General features: G+C 40.3%; 2 protein-coding genes across 3 annotated transcripts; one reads left to right on the top strand and one right to left on the bottom strand.

Annotated features, from left to right (window-relative positions):
• Positions 1-1,424: 1,424 nt before the first annotated feature.
• On the bottom strand, positions 1,425-7,258 carry zbtb33 (zinc finger and BTB domain containing 33). Of its 2 annotated transcripts, none has more exons than XM_063494504.1 (2): positions 6,792-7,258; positions 1,425-4,629 (listed from the first exon to the last, which is right to left on the bottom strand). In XM_063494504.1, the coding sequence occupies exons 1-2, from the start codon at positions 7,102-7,104 to the stop codon at positions 2,777-2,779; spliced, it is 2,166 nt and encodes a 721-aa protein (XP_063350574.1). In that variant the 5' UTR covers positions 7,105-7,258; the 3' UTR covers positions 1,425-2,776. The 2 variants fall into 2 exon arrangements, with proteins under 2 accessions (XP_063350574.1, XP_063350575.1); XM_063494505.1 differs by lacking the exon at positions 6,792-7,258 and adding an exon at positions 6,427-6,702.
• A 934-nt stretch (positions 7,259-8,192) lies between these two features.
• On the top strand, positions 8,193-11,539 carry nkap (NFKB activating protein). The gene is made up of 8 exons (XM_063485909.1): positions 8,193-8,842; positions 9,122-9,202; positions 9,563-9,627; positions 9,715-9,807; positions 9,896-9,938; positions 10,024-10,221; positions 10,653-10,802; positions 11,133-11,539. The coding sequence occupies exons 1-8, from the start codon at positions 8,361-8,363 to the stop codon at positions 11,305-11,307; spliced, it is 1,287 nt and encodes a 428-aa protein (XP_063341979.1). The 5' UTR covers positions 8,193-8,360; the 3' UTR covers positions 11,308-11,539.
• The last annotated feature ends 41 nt before the right edge of the window (positions 11,540-11,580 follow it).

Below are 11,580 nucleotides of genomic sequence, written 5' to 3'. Positions count from 1 at the left end.
TTAGGTCACTGTGAGTTTCAGTCATTGTGAACAACTGCTGAGTGGTTTGCTATTAATTTGGTACACACATCCCCCATACTGATAAATTGTATTCAGTGCTCTGAACTTAGCTTCCTAAAGCGGACATTACTCTCGGTTCCAACTTCATAGTTCTTAGACGTAACTAGAGCAGCTGTACATGGTTAACACTTCAAAAGACTTGTCTTACAATGTGTGTGACAAACTGAAAAACTAAGCTCACTCTTAATGCTTCCATAAAAATTAAGAGGGTAAGTAGCAAATAATCAGCAAGTCTAGGAACCTCTATAAAAGGTGAGGTTTTGGCACTTTGCAGGTCTGGAGCATTCAGATGAGTGTTACCATAACGCCACAATCTTCCCAGGAGTGGACATCCCAGCAAATTTACCCCAAGGTCAGAGCATGCAATGTTCAGAGAAAGTGCAAAAAACCCCGGAGCTGCATCTCAGACAGGCCTCATTTAGCATGCTAAATGTTAAAAGTCCAGGACAGTGCAAGGACCTTATAACAGCTGTCAAGCCCGATGGTGGAGGAGTGATGACTTGAGCTCATCTTACAGCCACAGGACCTGAGCACCTTGCAGTCATTGAATCAACCATGAATTTGTACAGCATGGTATTCTAGAGTCAAATGTAAGGCCATCTGTGTGACAGCTAGAGCTTAGCCCAAATTGTGGCATGCAGCTGGACAATGATCCCAAGCACAGCAGCAAATTTGAATGGCTAAAAAAAGAATCGAGGCGTTGCAATGGCCCAGTCAAAGTCCAGACCTCAGTGCTGTCATGGAACCTTAAGAGAGTCGTGAATGTGTGCAAACCTCCATGAAGTGAAGAAACAATAAAGAAGGGTAAAATTCCTCCACGATGTGAGAGACTGATAAAGTCATACAGAAAGCGAAAACAAGTTATTGCTGTTAGAGATGGTTCTACGGGCTAATGAAACATGGGGTTTACTTTCTCAAGCAAAACCTTCATGGTTTAAAAAAAAAAAAAAAAGAAGAAAAAAAGACTGTGGTAAATTTAAATGTTCCCCACTGGTTTTGTTGGAATAAAAATGCAAAATCAGACCCCAGAAAACATTTTTACAGGAGGTGAACCAAAAGAAAATAAACCTTTATAACAAGATTTAAAGCCAAAGTCCTCACACAGCTGTGGTGCTAACCTTTCAGTACAAAAACAACAAGTAAATACACTCTCTTTTGAGCAAAACTACAGGATTTATCCATAAAACACTGTAGAATACATGCTACAAACTAGAAATGTGCAGTAGCACAAACAAGAAATAAACAGGCGCTGTTCTCTGTTTCTATACTGGCAGTGTGACCAATTTAAACTATAAGAAATGTTAACCTGCTGTCAAGAGCCCAAAATGGAGTGTAGCAAGCACAAAAACACACCATACATCACATACTGATGTTAATCTGTTTATTAAAAAGAAACCCTGCATGATGACATGACAAAGTACAGTTTCCCCTGTTAGTACTACTTGTACTAACCAATCACTACCCTCTGACACAGTGAAAAAGAGAGGAAAAGTTATAACAAAGAGTTTTCTGCCTGAATGCTAAGTGCTACAGCTATTGACTGTAATAAAGCTCAGTTTATTTCCATCCTATCGTCACACGTGTAGGAGAAATCTCCAGCCTTCTATATATAGCTGGGCAGATTTTGCAATTTTAAATAAAGGGAAGTGACAAAGTAACTAACAGAAATAAAAATAAAAATAAACAATGTATTTAAAGGGGAACTATTAAGCTCATTTCCAGCTCCATGCTACAGTGGCTTTGCATGACTCGCGATACAAAATAATCCTTATTTATATACTCGCATATCTTATACTGGGCCTTAGTCTGAAACAAGCTGATTAAGCTCCTCCTATGTTAAGATTGGGGAGAGCCCCACTGGTGAGACACAGACCCACTGGAGTGTGAACAATGAATGAATGAGACCGTATATTTTCAAAAATCTTAACAGGTCCCCTTTAACAGACAGAAAGTTTCTTTTCCAGGCTGCTACAAAAATTAAATAACTGCATACCCAGGATGACAAAATACAAATATAATTAAATTCATAATCAACATTCTCTCGTACAGAATTAGATTTAAAACAGAAACGGGAATGATCGGTCCTGAAAATTCATCATTTCATGTGTAATGTAACCAAAACTGGCTGTACATACACACAATAAGGCTTCATACATCACTTTAAATAGGTAACCCCATTTCCATTTTATTAAACAGGCCTCCGTTTAATGTCATTTCACGATTAAGGGAATGTAGCCTGTTGAAAAAATAAAACTGAAAAACAAAACAGCCGTTTCATTTGTGCTTCAGCTCATTTAGCTGAAATATTCTGGGCAATACAGATACAGAGCACAGGTCTGAGCCAAGAAGAGCAATTTTTTTATTTTTTTGTTTGCCTTTTCATTCATAAAAACTCTTCATTTCTACCATGTTTGAACCACTTCTATTTCTGTGCTCACTTAATGTAAAAGATCATGGCCATTTTAAAAAAAAGCAGAGGAACATGAGAGGTACGGTCCCATTACGTCGTTCACCATATAACTGAGAGCCACCAGCAAACTAGTACCTGTGTTATAACTACAGTATTAGTCCACTAATTTCAACTGACAGACTAATGAGACCGCACTGTACAGCTGAAACTATTGAGAATTGCGCAAAAATATTGTTGATGTGGAACCGAGGAGAAAGAGGGGCACCTAAAAGGCACATATAATAAAAGGAGTGGTGCCAGCTGTGCTTAGTAGTACTCTGCTGGACCCTGTGGAGGCGTGTTCATAGTTGTCTCCGGTTGTGCGCGGCTGTTGGGCGCCATGTGAGCGTCGGGCTCAACGAAAATGTCGTCCCAGTTCAACATCCTGCTTTGGGTGGACGAGTGCATTGCTTCGCCGACTGAGGTTATGTGATGCACGCTGCCGTCCTCCGATATTACTGGGACCCCTGGCCCATCTGTAGTCCACGAGTACGACTTCATCTGCACTGTTTTACACGGAAGCAGGCGGTACAAGTTGTTGCCGCCGTCGTCTTTCTCCTTCCTCCCGCAAGGATCCTGATTGTGAACTTGCTTGCAGTGAGCGGAGAGTAACTGGTAGTTTATAAACATTTCATTGCACAACAAGCACTGGTACCTCCTCTCTCCTGTGTGGTGGATTTCATGTTTAGTTCTGTACTCGGCCAGGGCAAACACCTTGTTGCAATAACGACACGGGTACTTCTTTTCCCACGAATGGGTGTTGAAGTGACGGCGCAGACTTGGCAAACACACGTAGGGCCGCTTACAGACAATGCACACGTAGAAAGTCTTTCCATCCATGATGAGCTCGTAGTGGTCCTCGAGCTCCGTTTTGGTCCTCTTCTTGTTTGGTCCTGCCTTGGGTGACACGGGTGTTTTTTCGAAGGGTTTCAATGGTGTCGCCATAAAAGCTCTCTTCCCTTTATTGGCTTTGGAGCCTCCTTCGCCTGGATCTTCTTTCACTGGGACAATGTCATACGTATTTTCTCCAATATTGGCATACACCTTGCAGCCTGACGAAATAGAGTCGATTTCCGTGGCTGTGCTGAGCGTCACTGTCTTTTTACCCGTTATAGCAGATTTGGGAACATTTGTTTGAAGTGTCGAACTTTCCGATAAATCAGAGAGTCTTATTTTGAAGTCCCCCTGCTGAGATGAAGTAGACACTTGCTTCTTGTGGACTCCCATTATGTCGCTGTTTTCAGGGGGCTGAGAGGCACTCGATGGCTCTGGGGTCAAACTGCTTGTTCTGGCTGGTGTTGTAGGAGCACTTCCTGAGTAAACTCTGGCAGGGGAAGACGAGTTGTTGGAGCTGCTGTCCGGGCTCTGTAGAGGGCTGCTGTCTATTAAAATCGGTTTAGGACAGCTGATGATGGGAGGATTTGAAACAAATGGTTTCGAGGGAGTGGTAGCTTTGTCTTCGCATTCTGAAACTGCATGATTTGAGTCTACATTTTGGCTTGACGGGACATTTTCTGAATCCATTTTCTCCAAATCAATGACTTCACCACAGCCGACCGCTTTGTTTTGACTATCTGTTTTCGAGACAAACAGAACGTCGCTGTCCGAGTCCTCCTCGTTATCTGCAGGCTTGTTTACCTGATTGAACTCCTCCGCAGATATTGAGAAGGACTCTGTGATGATCGGCATCATCTCTGTAGATGAGTCACTTTTGCTTTCTGCCTCCTTAGACAAACCAGGAAGGCCCTTAACTTGTGATAATGGTGAACCCAAGTTTGCAATGAACTTCACTCCCAGTATCTGCCCGGCATTGATGAGCTCTTCGAGCATGTCAGAGCGGACTCTGACAATCTTAGAGCTGTAAATATAGTTGAGAATCTGCTCAAAGATCTCAGGCCTGATGAAGTTTAGTTCGATCACTTGCCCAGCCACGGTAAACAGCTGGTGGAAATACGTACTTGAGGCAGACAGGATAGTTTTGTGAGCTCTGAACTTCCTGTCCTGTATAATGATGGTGATATCGCAAAATAATCCGTGGCTCCGCTGCTCATTCATGTTCTTCAGCACAGCTGTTGAGTACTGCGTGTCGGTCGCAGATATCAGCTTCAGACTCGGCATGTCTATAGAGAAAAAGCAAACTGTAAACAAACCTGTGAATGCACAACAACGTGAAGCAAGTAACATTTATTCATATACAAAGCATTTTTCATAGAGTCAACAATCACAAAGTACTAAATAAAAGGAAATGCACAAAAAAGTTTAAAGAATTTTATTTATTTATTTATTTTTATTTAAAGAAATAGAACTACAATTAAAAAATAAAAGTTAAGTGGCATTAAAAAAATCAAATTAAGATAAACAAAGTACAGGTTCATTTTTAGATTTTAATTGAATATTCACATTTTGAGTAATTTTTAACTTAATAAGCAACTATATTTGGTCAGTTTTTATTTTATTTTCCTGGTTTCTTACCGTTTTCTTCCTAAATTTTGGGATAAAGTTGATCTTATCATATTATTATATCATGTCTTAATTATAACGTGCCACCATGCAAAGCAATGCGAGTTACACAAGTTATGTCAACAGATAGTCAAAGAGCTGGCTCAAATTCAGTTTTGCCATTTCCTGCATTTCCAGTTCTAACAGGAACACCAAAAGAACCCAGAACATTTACATGAGGAGGTTCAGCCTGAATCATGGCTCATGTTTTTGTATAGCTAGAGTCACGGTGGTCTAGGAGCTATAGGGTCCTTTTTTGGGATAGAAACAGTTCACTCACTGGTCAGCCTGTTAACTCAGCATCTGCAGGCGACTGTTTCAACTAATAATAATAAAAATAATAATAATAAATCGTTTATTGCTTGATAAACTGAATAATGCAAAAAGGAGAGAAAGTGGTTCAGTGTAACAGTGTATAATGTAAAAGAGTAAAGTTGAAAAACTAATTTTTAAGCTAACACTTTACACTGCTACTGCAATGTCTTCCAAATATTACAAACTAAATGCATCTTGTTCTTTTTGCTGATTCCATTTGGGGTCATTATGACCCACTCTTATTGTATCCTTGCATCTTCCTGTACTACATCAATGAATCTTCTGTGGTCTTCCTCTTATCCTCCTGCCTGGCAGCTCCACATTCAGCAGTCTTTGTCCAGTATATCCACTAACCTTCCTATGCACATGTTCCTCTGACATACTAATTTCTAATTATGGCAAAATCTTCCACTCTGCCACCTCCAGCGTGGCCTCCTAATATTTTTGTTAGTGGATTTATTTATGCACATTAAAAAAATCTTAATATAGTTCTTGGTATCCAGGGTGGGTTTTTTTAGTTTAGCTATTATCGGTTTCAGTGTTACGTTTGTGTCTTTTTCACTCACTGTAATTATAGGAGATATACATTTTGGCAGTTTAGATCATGTATTATAATTTCAGTCACAGGCAAGTGGACATCTTCCTCTGTGTATAACCATCTCCTTAGCAAAGACTAAACCTAAAGTGATCATCTGTATGTTTTTAGTTTAGTTTTTGTTAATTATAACCTTTGACAGCATGATTCCGTTTCTGTGCACACAATGTCAGACATGCTAATTACGTTAGCCTGGCAACAAAAACAAAACCGTCCCTTAGCTGGCACTTGGTAAACGTTAATTTGCCGGACATTTTTAGCCTCTTGTGACACCAAGGCAGATTGAGGAACATATTAAAAAGACATTAAAGGGGTATTAATGCAACACTGAGAGCGCAATTATTATTTCTACTGAAGCTTTTAAGACATCTATTGCTAACAAAGGTAGCACCGTTTCCTCCTTAATGAATCGCGGCCCGCTGTTTAGCATCCTGTTAGCATGTCTCTAGTAGAATAGAGGCCAAATCGAAATCCTCTCTAACAGCAGCGTTAAATTGATGAGGTTTACCTGCAAACCTTGATGATTTTGTCAGGAGTGAGCAGGGTGGCAGCCAGCGGATATGTTAATGAACGACAAACAATGGCTAACAACAACAGAGAGCCTCACTTTTCATTCTCAGCCACCAGGAGTCGCCGTCGTAAACGATTATAAGCATTCAAATGCAAACTATGTGGCTTTAAAGTACATTTAAAAACATCGTCCTAGCTTCATATAAATACAAATAAAGCTCAGTTCTGAGGTTATTTCAGCTAGAAACTGTTTACTTTTTGCACGCCGGTTAGCAGCGCGATAACTGCCGGTTCATAAGTCTCGCCTTCAAAATAAAAGCTCACAACGGTCACAGGTGAATAAACGGTCAATTTAATAAGTACCTGCAGAACAGCGTTTGAATTCATCCTCTCTTTTTAGGCTGGAAGCCGGCGGTGAAAGGCCGTTGAACTCTCTCTGAAGTTGATCGTACATCATCTTCCTCCTCTGGCCCTGGTATGGGTTATACTTTTCCGCGTGTTTTGCGTCGTAGTGCCTCTTCATATTGAACTCCTTGAATAAAACCTTCTGCTTGCAGATCAGACATGTAGCAGTGGTGTCCAGTTCCGTGAAAAAGTACTCCTTTGCGCATTTCTCCTCCACGGGCTTGCTCACGGGTTCCGTTTTTCTTTTAACTTGAACTATAGAAAACGACATCTCGACGTGCCGAGCTGCTCTGTTTCTTTGCTGCTAAAAAGACTCAAATTTAGTGAACACGCAGTCCAGTTTCCAGAGATGTTGAGTTGAGCAGTAGGAGACACGACCGTGTGTTGGTCGGTTAAACCCCGGTAGTTCCGGTGGCGCGTGAGCGCGTTGCGAAAAACCGGAAGTTGGGTTTTCACAGCCACAAAACTCGGACTACCCCGCGTCCCACCCCCCGCCCGACCTTGTTTTTTTAAATGCAAATAAAATCAATCAATACATTTTTTGACCTGATATGAAATTAATGATTTTTTGTTTATTCATCCCATGTTTACCTGTGAAAAATAGTGAAAAATAGGCTAACTAAAACAGAATTATTACTGAATTAAAAAAAAATGTACAAAGAAAAATTTTCAAACATTTTGGAAATTTCTATTTTTATTCTTTGGTTAAATGTTTAAATTGTAATGCCTACTCTAAAATGATTAAATCTGCCCCTGACAAATCTCCCCTCATATTAGTGATTAATTAATCTAAAGCTAACACAGAAAGTAATAAAAAGTAAACTCCAGCTTTACATTTTGAAAAAAATAAAAATGATATCAAAACGACCCTAAGAAATTATATTGTTTTTATAGTTGTTACTGTTGCTATGAATTTAGAATAAAAAAAATTAAGAACAGTCTATATTTCTTTTCTTTACAAAGTGATTATATTATACACTTCAGTATAATTCATATTTCGTTTTTCACAATACATATTTATCAATAGTACACAGTATACACAAATTAAATTAGCTTTCCTTCTCAGTTTTGTCACCTGGAAATACTGACATGCACATAAACTGTCTACAAGTATACAGGCATTGTTAGCAAATATTTCCCTATAAAACTATTCAAAAAAACTTAAAGAAAGTATAAGCCAAAAAAACATAGATAAATATCCTAAATTAATCTGACTGGTTTTACTAGGACTTATTCCATACATATTGCTAGTAATTCTGCAAGTTTTGAGGAATTTTTCTTTTTTACATTATTTTAATGCAAGAAAATTGAGTTGTGTCAATATGTTGGGAACTGTTCTCGATGACATGTGACGTCGGATTCTTTTTTGGGACGGACCAACCAGTACTTCCTGTTATTAAACGCTCTCTCTGCGTAAGGAGAAGAAGATAAACTGAGTGCGACATCTTTTAAATCTCCCCTTAGATACTGATTGAAATTAATTACTTTTTACCCCGTCCTGTAGTGAGTCTCTCGCGGTCAGAGGGCATGCCTCTGTCGGATCGATCGAGCTCTGACGGCGGTGGGGAGTCACGCAGTCCTCGGGCCCGTAGACCTCGGACTCGCTCCCGCAGTCGCCATCGCAGCGGCAGTCGCCATCGCAGCGGCAGTCGCCATCGCAGCGACAGCCGGGACCGGAGCTTGTCTCCAGACAGCTTCGGACCCAAACTCCCTAAGCCACGCAACCGTGAGAGGGAGCGCGAGGAACGGGAGCGTCGATTCAAAGAGGCCAGAAACATTAGACGGATCCGCATAGGAAGCCCTCATCGTAGCCGCTCCAGGTCCAGATCCAGATCAAGATCAAGGTCCCGGTCCAGGGAGCGCCATAACAACAACAACAGCAGCAGCCACAACCACAGCAACCACTGGTCCGAGCCTCCGGGAAAACACGGCGGTCTCAAAGATGATTATTACTACGAGCAGCAGAGGGACGACGCTCAGCGGCAGAGACAAGAGGCTTTTATCGCCAGGTATGAAAAGTCCAACATCACTGTGAAAAGCTATCAAAGCCTGAACCCTGCAATTCCCATAATACAAATCAGTCCTCAGGTACACGAGCCTATTGGTGCATTTTATGACGTGCCACCACTTCAGATGAACAGTCCTCTGGAGGTGGAGGGCTCTTCAATGTATCTGTTACCAAAAACCAAACAGATGGAAGCTGTCCTCTTTTGATTTGCTGCTAATCTAAGTGTAGTTTGACATTTCAGTTAAAAACACGTTTTTGTTTTTGCAAACTTATGTTTTAGGCGTCTGCAGGAGAGGGAGAGGATCGGTGAGCTGGGTTGTCCTGAAGTTTGGGGATATTCACCCAGAGTGAAAGAGCCAGAGTAAGTGAGGAACATACTGTTAATTTTGTGTTTGGTTTGTGGAGACACAGGTCTTTAAAACTGCATTTATTTGTAAAAGATTTTTTTTTTTTAATTAAAACTGTCTTAAATTCTGTGTGTCTTGGTCTTAGATGTTTTTAGTCTCATCACCGTAAGAGTTTCTATTTTGCAATGACTTCGTTTTAACCAATTTTTTCCACCTTTTTAATCTTACTTTTCCTGTTAAATTTTATTTAAGCAGTTATTTAAAAGGTCTTGATGTGTCATACCTGTTGGCACCCTGGCAGAGACATCAGGCGTTGTTCTGTCTTATTTTCAGGTATCAAAAATTCTTTTCTGTATTTTTTTCACCTCCATCAGCTCCGATGAGTTCACACCGGTTGAAGAAGATGAGAAAAACAGCAGTTCAGAATCAGGCACAGAAGGTACACAGAGTGTGGACACATATAAATTACAGCAATGCAACATTTTCTGTGAATTTATAACAAACCCATTCTGTCTGTTATTATCAGAAGAGAAGAAGAAGAAAAAGAAAAAAAAGAAGTCCAAGAAGAGAAAGAACAAAAAGCACTCGGAGGACAGTGAGCTTAATTCAGATTCGGATGGTAAGATGAACGAAAAGCACCCTTTTTTTTGTTTTGTTTTTTCTCTAATCAGATTCATCAGTTTAACTGTCTTGTTTTTGTGTTTCAGAAGAAGAAATAAAGAAGAAGAAAAAGAAAAAGAAGAGCAAAAAGTAAGTTCTGATACGAAGCTGTGCGCCAGCTCTGTTGACGTGGTAACAGCCCATTTGACTAACCAAGCATCCTGTTTCCCGTCAGGTCTAAGAAGTCCAAGAAGAAGAAGGCGAAGAAAAGCCGGAAGGAGTCCAGCAGCGACTCCAGCAGCGAGGCCTCAGAGGACGAAGAGGAGGAAGATCCCAATGGGGTGATGTGGGTGGAGAAAACCTCCATGGATGAGCATGTGGTCGGCCCCGAAGCTCCTCTCACTCACATGTCTCAGAACGATCGACCTTTGGAGTGAGTCTCTGTTCGGGTTAATTCCTGCATTAACAAACTTAAAGGGAAGAGCATCTAACACAACAACACAACTGCTGTTTACAGTGGAGTATACCTGTACAGCACAGTACAGAAAACTGATTAAATGTCTGAAAACAGAAAAAATAACAGAGGCAAGTTACGTATTTTCAAACTTGCTTGAAGACTGGGATTAAAAAAAAAAAAAAAAAAAAGCGATAGTAGAGTTGACATTATTAAAGATTGCTGATAATTGATTGGTTCTTTCAGTTTTATTTAGGATATAAAAAAATAGAAATCAGTGTGATTCAGTTTATCAGATGTGACAAAATAAGACAGACACTGTTAAGCATTTCCACCACACAACTTGTCTAAATCATTTGGCAGAATTTTTGATAAAAGCTTCTTTTTCCTTTTTTTCCTCCCTCCTCCAGTTTCGGTCATGCCCTGTTGCCAGGTGAAGGTGCTGCCATGGCAGAGTACGTGAAAGCTGGCAAACGTATCCCAAGAAGAGGAGAGATCGGTCTCACCAGCGATGAGATCGCAAACTTCGAGAAGTCTGGTTACGTCATGAGTGGCAGCAGGTACGTAATGTTTAGAAAATGGAAATTTTTCATGAAAAATTAGGTCAGCTGACTGCCTGAATATACTGAACGATCAGGTTTTTCTATCAACAGATATTCCATGATTATATTAATACATCTGCATTATATCTTATCTTTTACAGAAACATACTTGTTTTTCCCTGAGGGGAAAAAGAGCTGATTGCTTTAAATGTTGTTTAATTTCTTTACTAATCTCTGCACATTGTAACATTTGCTTTAGCTTGTGCTCTAGGCTGGGTTGAGTTGAGCAGATCCAGGAGCGTGTTCAGCTTTTCTTCCTGTAATACTGACAAATTTCTCGCCCCGCAGACATCGTCGTATGGAGGCTGTGCGTCTGAGAAAGGAAAACCAGATCTACAGCGCAGACGAAAAGAGAGCCCTGGCATCGTTCAACCAGGAGGAGAGGAGAAAGAGAGAGAGCAAGATCCTGTCGAGCTTCAGGGAGATGGTGTACAGGAAAACCAAGGGCAAGGAGGAGAAGTGAATGACCAGTTTCTGTCTCCTGTTATTGGAACCTTTACTCTTTGTTTGGTGACATGAGGTGTAAAGCTTTTTTTTTTCTCTCAGTTTGAACTGAGTGTACGGTGCAGAAGTGTTTTAACTGTAAAAAATGTGTCTGAGAAGTATTCAGTTGTATTCTCCTTCGATTTTTTTATCCATCTCTTGTAAATGTTTCAACTCCCAACCAGAATGTTAAATAAATTTTCACTATCATATCTTGTTGCCATTTTAATATTTCTTTCAGTTTTTGCCTGGA

This window comes from Pelmatolapia mariae, linkage group LG2 (assembly GCF_036321145.2).
Source record: "Pelmatolapia mariae isolate MD_Pm_ZW linkage group LG2, Pm_UMD_F_2, whole genome shotgun sequence".
Taxonomy (NCBI): Eukaryota; Metazoa; Chordata; class Actinopteri; order Cichliformes; family Cichlidae; genus Pelmatolapia; species Pelmatolapia mariae.
This window is presented reverse-complemented; position numbering and strand designations above follow the sequence as displayed.

Bases quoted from the DNA above. Each gene is read 5' to 3' on its own strand.
- zbtb33 (XM_063494504.1), bottom strand. From the start codon at position 7,104: ATGTCGTTTTCTATAGTTCAAGTTAAAAGAAAAACGGAACCCGTGAGC. The intron at 4,630-6,791 runs GTACTTATTAAA...TTTTCTCTATAG, and splicing joins ATTCAAACGCTGTTCTGCAG to ACATGCCGAGTCTGAAGCTG.
- nkap (XM_063485909.1), top strand. From the start codon at position 8,361: ATGCCTCTGTCGGATCGATCGAGCTCTGACGGCGGTGGGGAGTCACGC. The intron at 9,203-9,562 runs GTAAGTGAGGAA...CACCTCCATCAG, and splicing joins CCCAGAGTGAAAGAGCCAGA to CTCCGATGAGTTCACACCGG. The intron at 9,939-10,023 runs GTAAGTTCTGAT...GTTTCCCGTCAG, and splicing joins AAGAAAAAGAAGAGCAAAAA to GTCTAAGAAGTCCAAGAAGA.